The sequence below is a fragment of the Zalophus californianus genome, chromosome 4, assembly GCF_009762305.2.
Source record: "Zalophus californianus isolate mZalCal1 chromosome 4, mZalCal1.pri.v2, whole genome shotgun sequence".
Classification (NCBI taxonomy): Eukaryota; Metazoa; Chordata; class Mammalia; order Carnivora; family Otariidae; genus Zalophus; species Zalophus californianus.
In genome coordinates this window covers 136,680,385-136,704,064 of record NC_045598.1, presented here as the reverse complement: position 1 = coordinate 136,704,064, position 23,680 = coordinate 136,680,385, and the positions used below count along the sequence as shown (strand labels likewise).

General features: G+C 36.1%; 1 protein-coding gene across 4 annotated transcripts in view; it reads right to left on the bottom strand.

The window, feature by feature from the left end:
* The window catches only part of ZC2HC1A (zinc finger C2HC-type containing 1A), a 53,348-nt gene extending 30,224 nt beyond the window's left edge, over nt 1–23,124 (bottom strand). For all 4 annotated transcript variants that reach the window (XM_027581294.2, XM_027581311.2, XM_027581283.2 and 1 more), the window contains exons 1-5: nt 23,001–23,124; nt 13,953–14,026; nt 11,334–11,450; nt 4,921–5,062; nt 3,106–3,254 (exon numbers count right to left, since the gene is read on the bottom strand). In XM_027581294.2, the coding sequence (XP_027437095.1) occupies nt 3,106–3,254; nt 4,921–5,062; nt 11,334–11,450; nt 13,953–14,026; nt 23,001–23,016 (498 nt within the window). In that variant the 5' untranslated portion in view covers nt 23,017–23,124. The remainder of the gene's footprint in view (nt 1–3,105; nt 3,255–4,920; nt 5,063–11,333; nt 11,451–13,952; nt 14,027–23,000) is intronic.
* Nucleotides 23,125–23,680: the final 556 nt, after the last annotated feature.

The following is a 23,680-nucleotide window of genomic DNA, read 5'->3' as shown; positions in this document are numbered from 1 at the left end:
TATTATCCCCATTTTATAGATGCGAATGTGAAGGAGACCAATTTATCCCTCATCAGGGTGTATTTTAGAGCATGGAGGGAACTAAGTCAGCTGGAAGGGAGGGAAGGTATGGATTACGGAGGGTCGGGAAGATCAGGCAGAGAATATCATACTCCAGTTAAAAAATAAAAACAGGTGCGCCTGCGTGGCTCAGTCGCTAAGCGTCTGCCTTCGGCTCAGGTCATGATCCCAGGACCCCAGGTCCTGATCGAGCCCCACATTGGGCTCCCTGCTTGGCAGGAAGCCTCCTTCTCCCTTTCCCACTCCCCCTGCTTATGTTCTCTCTCTGTGTGTGTCTCTCTCTGTCAAATAAATAAAAAAAAATCTTTAAAATAAATGAATAAATAAATAAATAAATACAAAATAAATACAAACATACAAAAAATACAAAGATAAAAACACCAAAAAAAAAAAAATAAAGAAGAAATCACAAATTAGAAAATATTTTCAACTATTTTCAAGTGAGAGAAAATGGAGGAGAAAATAACTACAAATCCATCATGACATCAAGATTTATAAAGCCATAGTAAATAAAAGTGCAGTTATGGTCTGGAGACTATATAAAAGGCAAAAACTGATTTATATGTAAAATCAGAATAGTGACTATTTTATGGGGTGAGGGTCTAAGAAGGAGAGAACATTACAATTCTGGGAGTGAAACAGGATAGTAGAGGCTTTATGAGATTGATAATACCCTATTTCTTAACCTTTTTGTGGTTATGCACGTATGTGTATTTTGTGTGTTTTTTTTTTTTACATGTATAATTTACAATAAAATAATTGAGGAAAATAAGGAGGAAAAAATCAGAATAAAAGTGTTGTATAAAATAAGAGGGGCACCTGGGTGGCTCAGTCAGTTAAGCATCTTGACTCTTGATTTCAGCTCAGGTCATGATCTCACTATCATGAGAACGAGCCCTGCATTGGGCTCCACATTGGGTGTGGAGCCTGCTTGGGATTCTTTCTCTCCCTCTGTCCCTCCCTTTCTCTAATAAAAATAAATAAAATTTAAAAATTAAATAAAAGCACAAAATTAAATTTTTTAAATATCAACTAAGATGACTTTTAAAAATTTTTTTTTCAAATTTTCCATAAGGAACAGGAATGCCTTTAATAAGAAAAAAATTCATTAAAAACTGAACACCATCTTTCCAGATTTAAACCTTATTACTTTAGAATGAATAGGGTAATTATCAATCAGAATACTGAAAATTCCTAAATCACAAAATACATACTGAATTGGTTTAAGCTCATAAGGTAACTGAGCCAAGGTGAGAAAAGAATACTTCAGAACCTAAGTTACAAACAGACTATTTCAATATAATATGTTCTTTTAAAATAATAAAATGTTTTAATTTAGTATATACTAGGTAACATTTTGGGTTTTCTATTCTTCATGAGTCGACTTTAATATGCCATGATGGAACTTGATAAAATTCCTAATGAAGAAGAATGATGGAAATTTAACTAAATGGGGGAACTTCTTGGTTTTACCAATAGGAAATAGATCTTCATTATATTTTTTTCATTATTTTGATCAGAGCAGGGTCAAAAAGTGGACTGTAACTGGGTTAGATTATAGTTGCTAAATATAATAAGGATGCATTTTAAGCATCTTTTGGAAAAATATTCTATTTAGTTTACTAATATAGACTCAGTACTTGGTACAGTAGTGCCTCATTCAGAGAGGGTACTCAATAAAATTTTCTTGAATGAATAAAAATGAGAAAATATGGGCTTACATTAAAATGAATATATATGACTGGGCATACAATCAGAACTGATACAGTTTAAAGTGGTAACCATCAGCTACCTGGATTTTACATTTACAATCATTTGGCACCAAGTTGATGGAATATAAACATTCTATTTCTTTTACTCTAATTCTTTTATTATGACAAAAGAAAAATCATATAAATGATCTTAACCATTTAAGTAAAAGATAAATGTTTTTAACATCTGTTTTAGAAATTCTTCAAAATGAATTTTCTTCATTCTTTCCCCACAATGATGATGATCCAATAATATTAACAAAAATTCAATATGGATCCTCTCAAGAAGGCTCCAATTGTAATGGAGTCTTTTAATCCAATATTTGATTCATAAGTAACAAGTGAAATGGATTTGATTATTATTGCCTGCTAGATTTACAGTACTAAAAAAACTGTAAATGAAAGTCTTCTGAAAAATGAAGTTTGCTGAAAAGTATTACATTATCAGGGCCCCTGGGTGGCAACAGTCAGTTAAGCCTCTGACTCTTGGTTTTGGATCAGGTCATGATCTCAGGGTCGTGATCTCAGGGTCCTGAGATGGAGCCCCACGTCGGGTTCCTCACTCAGTGGGGAATCTGCTTGAGAGTTTCTCTCCCTCTCCCTCTGCCCCTCCCACTCGTGTTCTCTTCTCTCTCTCTCACTCTAAAATAAATTTTTTTTAAAAAGTACGAAAGTATCAAAGTTTTTGTGTCACAATATGCTCAATGAAAAACAACAGTACTGTAAAAATTTCATATAACAAAATCCATATATGGTTTATGGCTCTTGAAGTGCTTTCACATATACCATCTCATTTGCTTCTCACAAAAATCATATAGACTACTTCACGGATGAAGAAATAAAGGCTCTCATACATGAAATGTTACTTGCCTAAAAGTTCAGAAGTAACAGTTGGACTTAACCCCAGGATTTCATTCCCTTGGGCGTATGGTCACATGTAGCATGGAAACATTCAGGACTTATCTGATTTTCAAATTTGGATTTTTACTGCCATTTTCTCACTCTTCCAAACCCTCTGATTTCCTCTGAATCTGCTTCACCTACTTTTTAACTAGTTTTCTTACCTTTTCCTAATACCTTCTTCAACCTGCATTATTTTCAAGACTCTACTAACTCAAGTCCATTCAATTATTTGTTCTCAATTAAACATTCAAATTTCTTACTAAATCCCTGAACAATATAAAACTTTAAGAAGGTAAGAAAGCTGTAGCTAAATGTTCTGTAAACCAGAAGCAAAAAATTGTGCACCTGAGTCATTTTCTCCTTTATTTGTAGAAATAATTGAACATTTCACCTGTGTCCGAGAAGTCGCCTTTCCTTTGGTATCAGTAGAAAATTTGCCTTTATTACTAATACGTGCTGCCTGTTCTTTACAGAAATTAATATGTCTATCAGCTGCATTTTCATTAAATCTCCTCTGGCAATATGGACACTGAATATAATCTAAAACAGAAAAAAGGAACAGATTAATAACATAATTCTTGAAGTGAAACAAAGAATTATAAGTTTTTATGAACAGTAATTGAAGATGTATGACAAAGTAATAACATTTGATAAGCAAAACTTGTCATTTCCTTATAACCACCCAACCTGACTACTAAATTTAGTAAAGACATTTAAGAAAAAAGTTTGCTAGTATATGATAAATTCCAATTTTCTGCCAGCCTAGAATCAAATTTGAGGGGGGGAAAAAAAAACCCAAAAGATAAATCCTTAGTACAAAAGACGGAATACAGAGAGGAAAAACAGGATTTCTTCTTTGCCTTTATAATATACCATATGTTTTCACCATATCTACATACTTTTATACTAGAGACTAAGTTAAGCAGTAATAACACATTACATTAAAAATGAATTTTAAAATTTGGGCTAATCTGTTAAAATCTTTTATTTTAATTAGAGGAAAACCGTCAAGAAATAGTTTAATCAACTTTATACAGTTGTATTTTCTCTTAGATGAAAAAAAAGATAAAAATATACCTTATTAACTAAGATACTTACTATCTGGGCCTTTATAGAAATAGTTTGTCAACCTCTCTACTACAATAAAATGTTAAAAATGATCGTATCTAGATTTTCTAAAGGATTTATTTTTTTTAAAAATTACTGAAGTATAGCTGACATACAATGTTACACTAGTTTCAGGTATACAACATGGTGATGCGCCAATTCTATACAATATTCAATCCACACCACCAATCTGTCACCAATGTAATTATAATATTATTGACTATATTCCCTATGCCATGCTTTTCATCTCCCTGACTTATTTTATATAAGAACTTCCCTTTACTAAGAAATAAATCTCAGTCAAGAATAGTAACACAATTTTAGTGCTGCAGCTAACTTCTTTTTTTTAATTTTTTAAATTTTTTATTGTTATGTTAATCACCATATATTACATCATTAGTTTTTGATGTAGTGTTCCATGATTCATTGTTTGTGCTACAGCTAACTTCTTATATTAAAATAACTACCTCTTTAAACTACTCTCCTAGCCAATGTCAAATTGTCAATTGTGTATATTTTAAATCTTTCAGTATTTCAGTATCTCATATTGGGTTTCCAGCATCTTGCCTTGCTTTTGGTAATAAATAAGCAACTTTTATACACCTAATGAAGAAACTATATTAACACATGAATTTAAAGCATAATTTAGGTAAATCAATCTATATGGTGGTTTCCCCACATAAACAGGTACCTTTTAGAAACAATATGAGATGTATTTTCCCGGATGAGAAAATACCAAAGAACTAGGCAACAAAACAATCTGAATCTTACCAAATGACTACATTTCAAATGATAGTGAGCTTCTTCAAATATTTCCTGGGATATATTACAATGATTTTTCAAATGATATTAAAATCTTTTATGTTTAAATAAAGTATTGAGATAAAAAGATAAAGTATTTCTATGTTCAACACCAGTGCGTCTTTATAAACCTAAATGCCTAGATTAGCACCATTATTTTATAGTTAAACTTTTTAAAGATTATGTTTCATCAGTTTCCATTATTATAAATTAATTTTATTAACAACTTAAAATTAATAAAAATTCTATCAATATTTTCTCTCCATATGAAGATTTCTGTCAACAATATTCTACATACCAGGATCATAAGAAGGTGGAGGAGGAGGAGGAAGTTTTCCACCCTCTTTAAGTGCCTGATCAAGGCCTTTAGCTGCTCTTATGGTGGCAATGAATTCTTCATGTTTTCTTCTCCAATTAGATGGTTTCTTTGGTGGTTCAGGCTACAAACAAATAAAGAAAAGCCCATTTCAAAACATTTTTATTTTTATTTATTTATTTATTTTTAAAGATTTTATCTATTTATTTGACAGAGAGCAAGAGCAGGAACACAAGTAGGTGGAGTGGGAGAGGGAGAAGGCTTCCCGTGGAGCAGGGAGCCCAATGTGGGGCTTGATCCCAGGACCCTGGGATCAGGACCTGAGCCGAAGGCAGATGCTTAACTGACTGAGCCACCCAGGCATCCCTCAAAACATTTAAAAAAAATTAATTGAAATAGGGCGCCTCAGTGGCTCAGTTGGTAAGCATCTGCTGTTGGCTCAGGTCATGATCTCAGGATCCTGGGATTGAGTCCTGTGTCAGACTCCCTGCTCAGGGGGAAGCTGCTTCTCCCTCTGCCTCTCCCCCCTGCTCGTGCTCTATCTCAAATAAATAAATAAAATCTTTTAAAAAATTAATTGAAATAAAACTTGAGGAAATGCTATATTGTTTTAAATGTTCTCTTATTAGGAGTCCTTAAATTGCTTTCCTTAATTAAAATTTATAATTTTAAAAAGAAACTTCAGGTAATTGTATTATATGCTATTTTTAAAATGCAATTATAATTGGATAAACACTGCTAAATTAACTTCTGTAGATGCTGCATCCATGTAAGCCTCCACTAACCTGGTGTAATTTCCCTATTTTACTACACTTTCTCCAACAGAGTATGTTGGAAAACAAAAAACTTTTGTTTTTTTAACTAACTGGAGAGGTGAAAAATAGTTCTCTCTCTGGTTTTAACCAGCTTTCCTCTTAATAATTAGTTGAGCATCTTTTTGTATCATTAAGAATCATCTGCATTGGGGTGCCTGGGTGGCTCAGTCGTTAAGCATCTGCCTTCGGCTCAGATCATGATCCCAGAGTCCTGGTATCGAGCCCTGCATCCAGCTCCCTGCTCCGCGGGGAGCCTGCTTCTCCCTCTTCCACTCCCCCTGCTTGTGTTCCCTCTCTCGCTGTGTCTCTGTCAAATAAATAAAATCTTAAAAAAAAAAAAAAAAAGAATCATCTAATGCATTGCCTTTTTTTTTGTGAACTTTTTATGTGCCTGGTCAACTTACCTGTTGGTTACTGGTCTTAATTTTAGCAATTTCTGGTTAATTCTTTATAGACTAGCCTCAGCCCTCCCCTACAATATGGCTGTCTTATAACCTTGTCTAAGGATCTTCTGATATGAAGAATTATTTTTAAAATATAGGTTAATTTACTTGTTTCTTTTATGGTCTGCCGATTTGTAGTCACTGTTAGCAAGGCCCAACCTCACACGACGGTAAAATGGAATTTTCCCATGTTTCCCCCTAGAATTTTCATGGTTTCATTTTAAAATTTTAAAACTTTTATTCATTTGGAATTTATGAGTTATAGTGTGACATATAGATTCAACTTTATTTTTTGTTTTTAACATGGCTATGCAGCTATCTCAGCTCTTTACTGACTTTACTCCCCACTGAACTGTTAACACCTTTACCATATTCTCTTTTGTATTTGGGCCTATTTCTGAACATTCTCTTCTGTTCCACTGTTCTGACTATCCTTGTGTTAGTACCAGTGTTTTAAATATTGAGACTTTATAATAATATTTTAATATCTGATAGGATAACCCTACTTTATGCTGCTTCTTTTTCAATTTCTGGTTATTCTTGTATGTACATTTTTCCATATGAACTTTAGAATCAGCCTAATTTTTTAAACTATATTTTAACTGGAAAACTTAAACATTACATTCATAAACAACTTAAGGAACTTAGTATCTTTATTTTGTTGAATCTACCTATCCAAAAATATATAATATTTCCATTTGAAGAAGTATTTGTGTCCATTTTTTTAAGTATTCTTTGTGAAAGTTTTATACCTTTAAAAGGTTTATCCTTAAATGTTTTTTATTTTGTGTTGTTCTTTTATAAAGAGTCTTTTCTTCTTTTTTGTTTCAAGGGGTTTGTTGAAATATGAAACCTAGTAATTTCTGTATATTATCATTATATCTCATTATTTCACTGGCTTCTCTTATTGTTTGTAATAATTTAGCAGTTGATTATCTTGGGTTTTCCAGGTATATCATCTCCTAATAATGATACCTTTACCTCCACTTTTCTAATTCCTATGCATCTAATATCTAACTGTATCAGTTACAGCAATTACTATATTGCTTGGAGCTTAATCTTGTTCCTGTTTTTAATGGGTACCTCTAAGTATCTTTCCACTACAAATAATGCTGACTCCTGTGCTACCATACATTTATTTTGTTGTATTATTCAAATACCCAACTATCCTTATTATGTCTTTATTTTTTAAATCAAGAATATACACTGAATCAGCAAAGTCAAAAGATGATTCTTTAAAAACACTAATAAGGCAGGACTAATAAGGGAAAAAAAGAAAACACAAAATGTGGATGGAAAATAGTACATGATACAGTTCTTACAAACATGAGGAAAAAAGAAGACACTATAATGGACCTTTATGCTAATAAATCTGACAACAGTAAGTGGACAATATCCTTGACAAACACCACAAAACAGATACCAGAAGAAACAAAATCCCAAGTCTTAATTTTTTTTTAGTGAACCTATTTTTTAAAAACCTGAAGAAAATTGGCCCAGATGCCTTTACTGTTGAATTCTTGCAGACATTTAGGAAGAAATGGCATCATTTTTTAAAAACCCTTTCAAAAAATAAAAGAGCAACTTTTTTTTTTTAAGATTTTATTTATTTATTTGAGAGAGAGAGAGAGAGCACAGTAGGGGGAGCAGCAGAGGGAGAGGGAGAAGCAGGCTTCCCGCCGAGCAGGGAGCCTGATGTGGGGCTCGATCTCAGGACCCTGGGATCATGACCTGAGCTGAAGGCAGACGCTTAAGTGACTGAGCCACCCAGGCACCCCGAGAACAACTTTCTAACTAGTCTTAAGAGAGCAACGAACGTTTGATAAAAAGAAAAATTACAAGTTTACCTCTCGTAAATAGAGATACAAAATCTTAACTAAACACAAGCAAATTCAGATGTTGAATGTGACTGTTTATAGTTTCTTATTTTATGGTGAAAGGTCTGATCACAACATTCATCTGCTCCATAAGTATAACTCATCTACTGATAGGGTCTGCTGCTCTCATCCATCTTTCTTCTCACTGCATCCTTGTGTCAATGCTAAATTAATGCTTTTTTTATTACTCATCATTGAATAAATTAGGTTTTCCTATTACAGCTATTTATAGGAGGTTCTGGGGAGAAGGAGTGGTGCACAGTCCCTGGCCAGGCTACACAAACCGACAGCTAGCTCTCCAGCACTGTACCAAATTCAGATGCAAATAAGGCCTCTCTGTGATCACAGGGACAAACCTCTCGTGCTTCTCTAAAGCAACGTGTGTCCAGGAAGGCTCCTACTGCCAACCATGCTTCCCTCAGTAACCACACTAACCACTTCCAAAAAAAAAAAAAAAAAAAAAAGGACCTAGCCCTTTAGATGGGCCCCTTACCTTCAGAAAGGGTATTTTCTTTTCGTTAGTGCTTTTTGGAGAGCTTCTGCCATTGGGCCCCTTCAACTCTCTGTGCCTTACTTATCTCCCTACTTCCTCCTTCCTGGTTTTTGTCCAATTTCAGCCAGGCTCATTCCAATTCCTGGCATTCCAAGTTCTTATACTCACCCCAATTCCTGCATTGGCTGTAGTAAATAAGGGATCTATAATTCCTGATTAGACCCCTCACATTTAAGGAGTCACTTTAAGGCGAGGAGACCCTTCACCTTTAAGGTGACAGGTTCCCATTCTGGGCCATGGGTCCTTCAACTTTCTGCACTTCCTCTGTGGGTAGGTTCTTCTGGAACTCAGTTGCTTTGGGCAGCCATTACATATATTTTGTACTCTGTGGATTAGGCCTGCCTTTAGTTTTTCCCCAAATGGAGTTCGCATCTGCTTTACTCCACTCTGCTTGTGATTTTGTAGGATTTCCTTGATACAGATAGAGAAAATTTCACTATGTTAAAATCTTCTAATACAGGGGCACCTGGTGGCTCAGTCAGTTAAGCAACTGCCTTCAGCTCAGGTCATGATCCCCAGGGTCCTGGGATGGAGCCCTGTGTCAGGCTCCATACTCAGTGGGGAGTCTGCTTTTCCCTCTCCCTCTGCTCCTCCCCCTGCCAATGCTCTCTCTCTCTCTCACTCATTCATTCTCTCTCTCAAATAAATAAATAAAATCTAAAAAAATAAATAAATAAAAATAAATGTTTGGGATCCCTGGGTGGCTCAGTTGGTTAAGCGTCTGCCTTTGGCTCAGGTTATGATCCCAGGATCCTGGGATCGAGTTCTCCATCAGGCTCCTTGCTCAGTGGGGAGCCTGCTTCTCCCTCTGCCTGCTACCCCCCCTGCTTGTGCTCGCTCGCTCTCTGACAAATAAATAAATAAAAGCTTTTTAAAAAAATCTTCTAGGGGTGCCTGGGTGGCTCAGTCGTTAAGCATCTGCCTTCGGCTCGGGTCATGATCCCAGGGTCCTGGGATCGAGCCCCGTGTCGGGCTCCCTGCTCGGCGGGAAGCCTGCTTCTCCCTCTTCCACTCCCCCTGCTTGTGTTCCCTCTCTTGCTGTGTCTCTGTCAGATAAATAAATAAAATCTTTAATTAAATAAAAATTAAAAAATCTTCTAATACACAGTTTTCAAACTTTAAGGTGCATATGACTCGCCCAAGGATTTTGTTAAAATGCAGATTCTAACTCAGCATTTCTGGGTGGGACCTGAGATTCTGCATTTCTAACAAGTTGCCAAATAGTGCTGGTATTACTGCTCTATGAACCACACTTTTAAGTACCAAGAAATTAAACTACTTCATGCAAAGCAATGGTTTTTACTTTGCTTTTATCTGAAGATTAATTTTTTTCACTATTAGAACCTTTCTCCCTTAGAAAGAAATAGGATAGAGGCACCAGGGTGGCTTAGTTGGTTAAGTGCCCGACTCTTGATGTCAGCCCAGGTCATGATCCCAGGGATGTGGGATCGAGCCCACCCTCAGGCTCTATGCTCAGCACAGAGTCTGCTTGAGATTCTCTCCCCCTTTCCTTCTGCCCCTACCCCTGCTCGTGCACACTCTCTCTCTAATAAGTAAATAAATAAATCTTTTAAAAAAAATAGTATAACTAACATTTATTGACAGATCACTGTGGATAAATTCAATAAGAACCCACAAGACAGACACTACCATTACTACACCATTTTACAGATAAAGAGATGTATAGGTTAAGTAACTTGCCCAACACAGCATGGTAAGTAACAGAGCAAGGGTTAAATCCAGGCAATATGACTCTTGAGCCAGCTGTCATTTTCATACCCACTATATTACACTGTCGAAAAATTTCAATAGTTTATCTCTTGGCTAATTAAAGCCAATATAATCATATATCTGCAGATGTACTAAGAAAAATATCAAATAATGGTTTCTGTACATTATTCAAATTTCACCATCCTTCACTTATACATAGGCTGAAAAAAAAGATGCACATTCGACTTTTCTATTATCAAATGATTTTATTAGTAAGATTAATTACCCCACAGGGAAATGTTTTCCCGTAGCACTGGGAGAAGTTATTATCACTGACGCAGGGTTTATTTCAAAAACCTATTCAATGAGGTACTCAAATTTCGACTATTTCACTGAACTCTTTAAAACTATGTCGAACAAAGTATGTGCTTTATTCTTAGCAATATAACACACCACAGGTAGTATTAAAGAGATTATTAAAGGAGATTCACTGCTTTCAAAGAAAACAAACTGACAACAGCTATACAGGGACAGCTGAGTAACTGACCAAACTTCCCCAGAAAGCCTAAGATCACAATTACTGACAATCAATCAAGCTAATCAATATCTATTATGCTGAGGTATCTGTAAATTATAGCTTTGCTTTTGTAGAGAGGGACTATAGTACTGATAAGAGGCTTAAACTTATACACTACACTTAAATTAGGCTTCAATAATTAACAATGAGTTAAAAAGAACATGTGAGGACTTTTTAATTCTTGCCAGCCTACAGCTAAGCAATTGGCTATCCAATGCTACAAAAACCTCATTAAAATAGGTTTTGAGACAGTAGTTTGGTTTCCCCTTAGCAGAAGTTTAAAAATAAACAAGTTTCTGATCGTTTCTAAACTGAAAACACGAAGCAGAATTCTCATTATTCTTCAATCTTAGAACAGATAATTTTTTTTCAATATATACAGCAGCAAAGTTCATACTATTCAAAAAGCTATATAATTACCCTAGGTTTAAGAGGCTTTACTGTTGGAATATCAGTTCCTTCAGCTCTCTGTCTGCTTGAATCAAAAGTCTTCCGTTTTTTAGTGGCAGTTTTCTGGCAAATGGGTCCATGTTTTTTCTGTTAAGATAAAGAAATGCAATGTATCATTTTCTTTTCTATAGAAAGGAAGTCTATAAAACTTCAAATTGTCATTTGAGACCAATTTAAAAACTAGAAGATGAAATAGTAATATATAAGAATATTTTGCTTTAACTAAAATCGTTAGAAAGTATATATAATGCATGCTATAAGTTATCTTTCTCAAGAAAGTATGAATACTATATACAAGAAAGTATAGATAAATACTCTTCCAGTTTTCACACTGCTAAGAATAAGGAAAATAATGTAACCAAGTCAAAGTTATTTGAGTGAAAAAAAGTTATCTTCATTACCAAATACATGAAAACAGATATTGGAAAAAATGTAAACAGAGACTGCATTAGTGTGAGGATTACAAAAGTTAACATAATAGTAGTAGTCTGGGTTACTAAAGTTATTAACATAACCGTAGCATGTTACCATAAAGTTAACATAAAATAATAGGACTTGGTGGTCTGATTTGTGTCCTTCCTCCACAATCATCTCTTTCTTCCCTCCTGGAACAAGTTTACCTTTCTTTACCCATGATTTTTCTTGAGCTATCTAGTGTTCCACTTCTATAGGCTTTTTAAATATGGCTGCCAACTCATTCATTCAATCATTCATGTATTCATTTTAAGGACATTACAATGGACGCTCTCATAACTGACCTCCAATTAACCTACTGGATAAATAATCATTCTCCTTCTTCCAAATAAAACATGTTAATGGATGACCTAAGTGCACTATATGCACTTTTTTCTTTTGTATTTTGATAACACTGAACAAGCTACAACTGTTAAACTTTATCTGAGAAAAGAGGAAACCTCATAACTGGTTGGTTTGATATCATGCAAACTCTTACATTTTCAATACACACTTAGAAATTAATTGTTTTACATACTTGTTTTCAGTTTTCATTTTATTTTTAATTTTTTTAAAGATTTCATTTATTTATTTGACAGAGAGAGACACAGAGAGAGAAAGAGGGAACACAAGCAGGGGGAGTGGGGGAGGGAGAAGCAGGCTTCCCGCCGAGGAGGGAGCCCGATGCAGGGCTCAATCCCAGGACCCTGGGTCCATGACCTGAGCTGAAGGCAGACGCTTAATGACTGAGCCACCCAGGCGCCCCCTTGTTTTCAGTTTTCATTTTAATAAGCAAGTACTATTAATTATAGCTATTAGAATAAAAATCTCTTAAATACAAAAAAAAATTAGAAGTGTGGCTAACAGGCAACTTTCTAATAGATGTCTGTTCTTACAATGAGTTGTGTCAAAAGTATGTAGTACTTGTTCCCAAATCTGATGTATTATATAAGTTGTAGCTGTATAGTGATTACATTATTTAATTAAATATTAAATAAATAAGGGCAAAAGAAGGCATTTTCTTTCCTATGTAAACTGAGCTCAATATTTTGAACATGGTTTGGAAAATAGTGAGATGACATGAAAACAAAAAAAATCACTGAGTTAAATGTGGGCAAGATGTTTTTAAAGGACAAAGGAAAAAAGCTGTCATTATTTAAAAGGAGTTGATAGTCCAACAGACACTTTGGATCATTAAATCCTTGCTTTGTTTTAAAGAAACAAACTGGAAATAGTAACATGCATTCTGGATAGTGACAGAACTCTAATCAGCATTCATATTCAAAGAAAAGTCTTTATTCTACATCAAAATATTAATAAATGTATTTTTATAATTAAAGTAAGAATAAAATACTATAGGTACATGGGCATTTTTTCCCTTATTCTCTAGTTAGTTGGCTAGTTTATATTAAAATCAATTAAGAGTACTTCTATTTGTGTTACTAAATAAAAGTATCTAAAGAATGCATAATATGTTTTCGGTACACTTTTATTTTTTTTTTTTAAAGATTTTATTTATTTGACAGAGAGAGCACAAGCAGAAGGAGGGAGAGGGAGAAGCAGGCTCCCTGCTGAGCAAGGAGCCCGATGTGGGACTCGATCCCAGGACCCTGGGATCATGACCCAGGCCGAAGGCAGCCGCTTAACCGACTGAGCCACCCAGGCGTCCCTTAGGTACACTTTTAATTGAAAACAATTTTTCTTTGAATATTTCAAATATACGTAAGAATTAAGAGAATAGTGTCATGCACTCCCATTTACTCATCAACAATTATCAACAATTTAGCAAACTTGTCATCTATCCCAGCTTTTTTTCCTGAGGTACTTTAAAGCAAATCCCAGACACATACCATTCTTTATCTTTAAATACATAATTATGCATTTCTGAGTTTTTGTTTCATTTTTGTTAATATTCCCACAGAGAAACACTTTAACACTTTAACAGAGTAGTTCTGAAGACCAAACTATGAAGGAAAGAGACCACTCTAGAAGAAAGACATAGATGGAACTGATGCTCTTGAACAAAGAACACTGGTATCTCTTTAAATTATTCCACAGAGGTTCTTTCCCTGAGAGTTGTCCTGAAGTATCAAATAATTATAGATCTAACATAATCCAAAGGAAAAAGGTACTCACTAATGCCACCGGAAAGAACGTTCTTCCACAAATCTTGCAAGGTAACAATTCTCCCACTTGGACACTTCCATTTTCTAAAACAGGAAAGAATTTAATTAATAAATTCTTTGCTCAAATTGTGAAATTTCCGAATTTTAATGTCTTCATATGTAAGTTGTCAGTTCTTGTGGAAAATGTCTTGTTTCATTTTGGAATAAGCAATATTATTAAAATAGGCACAAGACTTAGAGTTACCAGTGGTCAAAAAGGACATGCCAAATACTGAAGTCATGATTTAAGTATCACCAAACTGATATTGTTGGAAATCTTTTGTTTTCTTTAATTTTAACCAAACCAATTTATTATATTCTCTGAACTTATACCCTCTCTCTACTGTAAATTACCAAACTTTAAAACACCAAGTTTACCTTAAGGTTAATATTATATATTATTAATCTTCAAAGCATTAAGATATAACATTGGTGATCAGTGAGATGGCTTCCTGAGATGATCTAAGGATTCTAAGATAAAAAGAATCTTGTTCTGTTTAACAGCAGACAATAGGAAGTATAATGCCTTAAAGAAAGAATCACCTAGTTACTAAGCTACCTTTATTATATGAATTGTTCATTATTTTATACATATAATATTATATAAGAATTCAATGGACCAGCAAACTGAGATATTATGTGCTATGGCACAATTCATTAAATAAGGGACAAGCAGCTGAAACTTTTACTCAGTCAAAACTTAATGCACCTATCATACATTTTCATACAACACATTTTGTTACTAAATTGATTTAAAAGAAACAACTACATTCTTTGGAATTCTACATAGCTGAGTCAATTTGTCATTTTGTTATCTAGCCAATTATCAAACCTAAATTTATTTCCATACCTCTAAGTTTCTAAAAATGATACTTGAATCTATACCTTAAACATATTTTCTACTGAATATTTTACTGTTAAAATTCCTTTATCACATGAAAGACAAACAGAGAGCCACTTTGTTTTATAAGTAACCTAAAGAAACTCATGAGAAAAGTACAATTATGACTTCATATAATTTGTTCCAAAGCAATTAGTGAGTTCAAGAAAACTGAAAGAAAAATCAGAATAAACATGGGTGGGAATACAATCCAACCGTAACAGAAAAACCGTTTTGTTCTCTCATTCTCTTAGTACTCCACTGCCCTATTTTAATGGTAGATAGTGACTATCTGTCATCTTAGATGGAGGCAATGTCTCTATGGTGGCAGTTAAGCAGTGGGCACTACAAAAGCAAAGATTTGCCTGAATTGTTCTTCTCCAATACCAGAGGTTAGGTTATTTAGGGAGAGCAACCTCATTTATAGGGACTTAATTCCACTACTAAAAAGTTGAGGCAATTGCTAGATAGAATCTGTAGCATACATTAAGAATGTCTTCATATGGGGTGCCTGGGTGGTTCAGTCATTAGGCGTCTGCCTTCGGCTCAGGTCATGAGCCCAGGGTCCTGGGATGGAGCCCTCCATCGGGCTCCCTGCTCCGCGGGAAGCCTGCTCTCCCTCTCCCACTCCCCCTACTTGTGTTCCTTCTCTCCCTCTGTCTCTGTCAAATAAATAAATAAAATCTTAAAAAAAAAAAAAGAATGTCTTCATAATGATGGGCAAAGTGATGCCACATGATACATAATGTATTGTTTATTTATAATTTTCATATATTCCTTTAAATTCTAAGAAATGATTTAAAAATTCATCAATACAAAATGTTAAAGAGTATCACATATTTTACTTACACTAAAGTATATTTCAGTTGAATGAATGACAAAGCAAAATTTTATAAAAATTAACTATTGAGAAAAATATTTTCAACCCATGGAAATAAAGTGAGTGCTTGGGCCCCTACCACTTGCCAAGCACATATCAAGTAATAATAATACTAGAGTGGAATAACACAATCATTGTTCTTATAAAGCTAACAGTCTACATAATTTACTTCTTCACTATATATCTAAGAACCAAATCATCTCCCAGTTTTTACTGTAATAGCAACTACAATACCAGCATATAATAAAATCCAATTCTTGGTATTAATTCCTACAAGTCATCAAATATGTTCAAATTGTCTTTAAAAGAAAAAACAATCTTTATCACTAAAAGGCATAAAAAAGAGGAAACAGCATTAAAGAGAAAGCATTTAAGAACAATTATCTCAAAAAAGAAAAAAATAAGTCATTACTTCATTCAAAATAAATAAAGATATAAATTTATAGTCCCCTCCCTCTTATATTAGCTGGTCATACAGTATAGCCCTATAATTCACAAAATATGTGCATGTATGTTAGTGTCAACACCCCCTTCTACCAATAGGTCATGATAAGCGGCTTAGGTTCAGAATCACAAAGGTACATTTTGGTTGTAATGTATTCATGAAAAGACATGACAGCTTAGCAAAAAAGGCACTGAAATTTGTCTCATAAGTCCCAGCTCTATCACATAGAACTATAAACTCCCTGGGCAAGACATTTAACCTGACTAAGGTTCAGCTTCCTCTTGTATAAAATTTGGAAGGAAGTTAGGTTAAATAACCTACATGGCCCCCTTCTATCTCTAACACACCATAATAAATATACTATATGTATTTAATAAAATCTACCTTAAGATCACATTAGCAAGAAAAGTACATGAATGATAACATACCACTCTTACTGGTATTAAATTAAACAAAAATTTGGTCATATATAAGGATGATTAAACCTGTTGACCAATTGCGGTTGGTGGAACGAATGCTTCAGGTAGCATGTAGAATGTTGACAAAATCACTTCCACTTGACTACATACAGAACTGAGAATCTGCAAGGAACTATAGCAAAGAACAAGATGTCTCTCTCCTTGTTGGAAAAGTCTTCACTACATGAATTAGAAGAAAATGTATGACTAATCATATAAATAGCCTCAGTTTAACATTTGTTAAATGAGGATATTATCTGCTCAATCTACCTTAAAATTTAAGGGATCATCTGAGATGTTATACATGAAAATGCTTTTACAACCAATGAAATAAGAAAATACTACTCTCCAGCACATGCAGGCAAACTCCACTAATCTCTCCTGTGTGGCAAAAGCTAGCAAATTGTGAGGCTTATAAAAATATAGTAGAGACAATACGCAAAGGGCTGACTATTGTAGTAGAGAGCAAGCACTGTTGAAAGAAGCACTCAAATTAATGGACAAAACCACATAAATAAAGTACCTTAATATTCTAAAACTTTCCAGAAGCTAACCTCTCCTGATAAAATTTATCTCACACACAGTGTTGATTCTGTTACGCATTACTGTATTTAGCAACTTCAAAACCTGCACCATAGGCTTGAAATGGTATCTTTACATAATACTATTATATGTATCTATTATATATAGATGTGAAATAATATGCTGTTATCTAAATAGTTATGACATTCTAAAATGGATATATTTAAGAAATAGGAAAGAACATTTTTTTCTTTTAAGATTTTATTTATTTATTTGACAGAGAGAGACAGCGAGAGAGGGAACACAAGCAGGGGGAGTGGAAGAGGGAGAAAGAAGCAGGCTTCCCGCCGAGCAGGGAGCCCGATGTGGGACTCGATCCCAGGACCCTGGGATCATGACCTGAGCCGAAGGCAGACGCTTAACAACTGAGCCACCCAGGCGCCCAAGAAATAGGAAAGAACATTTTCAAAAGAAAAGAAATCTTAGAAATTAAGAACAGTTCTGGCCTCTGTGTAGCATGTGTATTTCTTCACCACGGGTCACCGCTCAACTGACTTCAACCTTTAAAACAAACCTTCATTTTGAAGCATATAGCATATATTATACCATCCTCTTCCAACAATCCTTTTCAGAATCTAATTACTTTCAGGTCAACAATCCCTAATAATCTCAAAAGATTTTCCTCTTTCAGCTCATCCTAGATTTCAACATTCACACTTAACCTACTCAACACATAGCCTTCACACTCCACTCCTCTTTAGTCTATCACTCCAGTTCAACAAAAATAACGACTGTTAAAATAATTTAGTAACAGTCCACCTTTGGACTCTTAAAATACCCAAGCACCTTCTCTGACCACTTACTTCTACCTCCTACCTCTCTTTAAATCACTTTATTGATCTCAAAATGATTTGCATCTTCTTGATAACCCATTCCTGGTTGTGCTTTCCTTCCTACTCAGTCTGAACCTGACTAGTCATTTCCACTTTTGCCAATCATCCTCAAATCCCTTGCTCCATGGTCACATGTTTGGCAAATGTTAGATTAAACGAATGGATTTTCTTAGAGCAGAACTTCCTCAGTCTTAAAAAAGAGATTTAGTATATTATTATTTCCCCAACATAAATCCTGACCCTAGGACCACCATGAATCTGCCAAATCCAGAGGCACCTGGCTGGCTCTATTGGTAGAGCATATGACTCATAATCTCAGGGTCATGAGTTCAAGCTGTATGCTGGGCATGGAGTCTACTTAAAAATAAATTAATAATAATAATAGCCAAATCCAAAGCCCTCTTTTGAATCCTCATCTACTAGACCTTTCTATAGCATGAGGCACTACTGATCAATCCCTTCCACCTTTAAAGTGCTTTTTCTCTTGGCTTCAATGACATTTCTCCCTCCTAAGCCCAAGTTTTTCACATCTCAGAAGGTAAGCAGCATTTGACCTGGTATTTAGACCTCCAGGTATACCTGGTGCTCTAGGCTTTTTCTGACACATATTCACTACTCAGTAAATATTTTCTCATCACTTTCCTTTCTTGATAATTTTTAAAACCCTTTACAGACTTCTTCCTGCTCAACCCTAAAGCATCAATTCCTCCCAAGCTTCTTTTCTCATTTTATTACATAAAACTTTCCTAGGTGAAAGTATCCACTTGCTGTCACTTTTATGTCATGACTACCAAGCTAAAACTCCACATAAACATTTACAAGTAGCTATGAGACATTTCTGTTAGATAGCCCCCAAACTGTACAAACACATTTCTAAAGCCAAACTCGTTACCTCTTCTCCCACACTTGGTCTTCCTTCTTGGTTAAAAATATTAATATTACCTCTTAGTCAAAGCTAGACAGCCCTTTATCTTTGATTCTTTTTCTCTCTTATATCCAACAGTCATATCTCACCTCTCTAACTCAGAAATATCTTCTAAATCTATCCTCCCTTTTTAATTCCCACTATCTGTGCCTCAGTTCAAATCCTCATCCCATATATGTATTTCCAGTCTCTTCTTTCTCCAGCCTATCCTGCTGCCATAGCCATCTAGTAAGACTGCCCACAATCCCTTCCAAACATGCCGTTTTACCTCTATTGAATCACTCCTAAGCTCCTAACACACTTCCTATGAGTTTCCCCATCCAATAAACAAGTACTGAGGGGGCCTCCTATGCACTAGGCACTTTACTGAATGCTTTATATATGTGACATCATTTAGCTCCAGTTTTTATAGCTGAGGAAACTGAAGTTCAGATTTACCAAATCACAGAGCTAAAAAGAAACAAAACAATGATCCAAACATAGGCCTCTCCAACACACTGGCTTTTAAAATAACCTAGCATCCAACTCAGCACCAACAATGAATGCTAGATAAATCAATAAAGATGAAGAATTATTCAGTAAACTAGCAAGTGTTTGGATTAGAGAAAAACAAAACAAAAAGGAAACCCTAATGGGACAGGAATGCTTTCTTCAACTAAATCGAGGGTACACTAGAGAAGAGCAATTAGACTTCCAATGAGGTTTTAGAGGGCAGTATACTAAGATCTGCTAATTTAGTAAACCAAAAAAGGAATGGGCAGCCTGAATCTGTTACAACTGTTAATAACCATTATTAAGATGTTATGAAAGAAATGACAACAGTGTATTTATTAAATCTGCTTAAAGTTTATCATCTCTCCATTTTACAGATGAAAAGCTTAAGAGAGATTAGAACTCTCCCAAGTCTAGAACTAATTCTACTGGCCTTGGTATACCTACAGGGCACAAGAGTTAGGTGAAAAGGAATTAAAGGTTTTGCTCCAATTACACACAGAACACAGAAGTGCTCAAAAATAGGTTACACAAAATCATGAGCGATAATTTATATTTAGTTTTTTTTTTTTTTTAAGATTTCATTTATTTATTTGACAGAGGGAGACATAGCGAGAGAGGGAACACAAGCAGGGGGAGTGGGAGAGGGAGAAGCAGGCTTCCTGCTGAGCAGGGAGCCCGATGCGGAGCTCGATCTCAGGACCATGGGATTATGACCTGAGTGGATGGCAGACGCTTAACGACTGAGCCACCCAGGTGCCCCTATATTTAGTTTTGAAATACAGTGTTCAGCCTAATACCTCATCTCTTAATGACCAGGAAACATGAAAAGCCCCAGAAGACCAAAAATAATACAAGTGGTACATGCTTTATACACAAATAATTTTTAAAAGAGTATGATAATCTTCAATAGAATTTTTTAGGGGTCCATGTATTTTCTGGTTTTGTAATCAAGATTAGTCCAGTAACTGGTTTCAACTAGAAACATGGGTCTAACACCAAACAGTACAACATTTGCTCAATTACTATGATACAGTGAGCAAATTCCTGGAGATTTTCTACTGGACACTGCAATATAAGCAATATAACATTTATTAGAGACTTCAAAGTGCTAGACTTTAGGGGCACCTGGGTGGCTAAGTCGGTTAAAGCCTCTGCCTTTGGCTCAGGCCATGATCCTGGAATCCTGGGATGGAGCCCCTGCATCTGGCTCCCTGCTCCCAGTGGGGATCTGCTTCTCCCTCCCCCTCCCCCACCCCTTGCTCTCTCTCACTCTCTAATAGATAAATAAAATCTTTAAAAAAAAAAAAAGTGCTAGACTTTAACTTCCAATAAGGGTAAAACTTTATCTTATTTATCACTGTATCTATGTTTATTAAATGAAGGCATGGGTGAATGAATTAATGAATGGAACCTTAAGATTCAAACTTTTGATCTTTGCAAAACGTGACCTAACAGGGACTGATTTTAAAAAAGAAGAAAGGAAAGAAAGAAAGGCACTGTTCTAACTTCAACAAAAACTCTAGGAGCTTTTATTTTATTAGTTTAAACCACTTGAAATTACTAATATTCAATGGTTTTGCCCTACAAAAAAAACAATTTCATATATTTTAACCTAACCTAATTAGAACTAAACACATTACAGTTAATGATAGTAACTCATTTTGTTAAAAACAAACAAACAATAAAAAAAAAACTGAAAAGTAAGGAGCAAGTACTGTTTACCATGATACATCACAAGCTGGGTCCATAAAACATACCCCTCATAACATATCATATTATATCAGAATACATGTATTTTTCCACCCATGTAATTGAATACTATACAAGGTTTTCATTATATTTTAAAAGCATTCTTAGTAAGATTTCAATAGTAATGTCTTAGTATTGCTAGAATATAAGATTCACTATAACACAGACTCAATGAGAGCAGGGCTTTTGACTTTATTTTTTTTGCTACGTCCCCAGGGCCTAGAATGGTGCCCATCATAGTCAAAGTCATTCATCTAAAAACAAATATTTATTAAGTACCTACTCTGTGTCAGACACTTTTAGGTGCTTAGCATACATAAGTAAAAAACAATGAAGATCTTTGCCTTAATTACAAATGTTAAATAAAATAATATATATCTGCAGAAAAGTTGTGTTAAAGCACTTAATGTGTGTTATGATAACTTCACAAGAATTCCAGAACCCATGATCCTACCTACTATGCTACAAGACCACCACACATTTTAAAATTTATTTAAAAAGTAAGGTGCCTCCCGGAGTCCTCTAAAAAACAGTATCTTGAAAGTAAGGAGTACGATCATTACAATTCCTATTTCGTGGAAACTTAATGATCTCCCTGAAATAAATGAAATGATCAGAGAACAGGACCTTCATTTGTCATTATACTACAGCTGCCCACAAATGGAAAATTATCAGAATTCTTACCTACCATTCTCCAGCTGTTTACTATGAGAATAAAAGGGTAAAAAACTATCATATTCATCATTACATTTATTTTTTGGTATGCTTTGGTACCTGCAGAAGTTACCAGTTATTACTTTTCACTTCATAACACAACCTGAAATAATCTGCTCTCTGGCATGCAACAATACAAGGCTCGATGCCTCTGTTTATTTTTAATTCCACCTGAATCTCTGTAAAATAGGAGGGGGAAAAAAAGAGCTAAACCAAAGCAACACGATCTTTCATAGGAAGGATTAACCACAATTTGAAAAATAACCTTGAAACTGTTGTTGCCAATGTTAGCTGGGTTTTTTTTTCCTTTGTTGTTTTTAGGCAAATGTTATACTACAGAGGATAAAATGGACAAAAATAATAGAGAAGTGCAAGAACTGGGAACAAAGCAAAATCTGGAGTCATGGTTACAGCACAAGGATTAACTCAAGATAAGGAATCAATGCCGGCTCTTCCTTACTGAGTCGTCATTAATAAGCTCTTAAATCCTTCTGTTAATCTATTGTCCCGGCTCTGAAGCTGGCCAGTGACTCCTCCTTGGGAGATGCTCTTGGCATCCCTCTGACAGAAGATGCGGTAGAAATAGAAAAACGGTTACCTAGGGAAACTGGCCAAGGAAAGTGTCAGGAGCTAGAGGCTGAAAACACACCCCGGGGCCCCAGCAGAGGCTGGCAGTAGGGAGGCCATGGACATTAACGAAGAGTCCACTTTGCAAGAAAAATGAAATCTGCCCGGAGACTGTGATTACCAAAAGGACACTCAGGAGTCAGGCAAGACCAAAAGATGGTAGGAAGAGAGCTGCAGGCAAATGCCAAAGGCAGTAACAGGCTCGCGGGGGGGGAACCGCAGCTGAAGACCGTCCGAGGCGGGGCAGCCAGAGGATCATTAGCTCCACGGTGTTGGGGGCTGTAAGGGTACTGCCCTCCAGGGCCTCCCGAGGAGCGGCGGGGTCCACCACTTCAGTCCAGCCCTCGCCTCCCCGGCACCGCTGTCCTGGGCACCCCGGGTGCTCCAAGGCCCGCTCTAACCGCCCGGCCCACACCTCTTCACCTCCTCACCTTCCAGTCCCTCCATTGCGCCACCACCTCTGGTTCCGCGAGATTCCTCCCCCAGTACCCGCCGCCACCGCCGCCGCCGCCGCCGCCACCGCCGCCGCCACCGCCCAGCTCCGGCTGTAGCAACCCGGCCGCACCTCCCACCCGCTAACATCCCGGACTCCCATTGGCCCGATGTTGGTGGGGCGGGGCTCAGGAGAGGCGGGGCTCACCGGGGGGCGAGCCTCCTGCAGCAGCCGCACGGCGGCTTCCCGACTGTGAGCTCTCCTGGTCGTCCTCCCGGTAAGCCTAAACCGCTTCAGGTTGCCTACCGTAGCTAAACGACGCCTTTGTTCTACTGACTGCCGACTTGTTTCCCTCACACACTATCCTTTCATTTAGAATGTCTCAGCACCTCATGGGCATCCCTTCACCAGTCCCTCAGTGAGTCAGTGCAGTTCTGTCTTCTCGTCTCTACCTCTCTGAGGGCTCTAAGCAAACAAGCAAACCAAACACACGCCCTACATGCGTATATGCAGCGCACTCTCCATTTTCCGCTAGTCGGTCACGCGACGTTACCTGAGTGTATGCCCTAGACCTGATAGTCACACACACAGATTTAGGAGTTAAGGCACTCCCCCGCCCCCCAAAATCATACTTTGCGTCTGGGATTGTAGAACGGAGATCGCTCTAAACACTTGGAA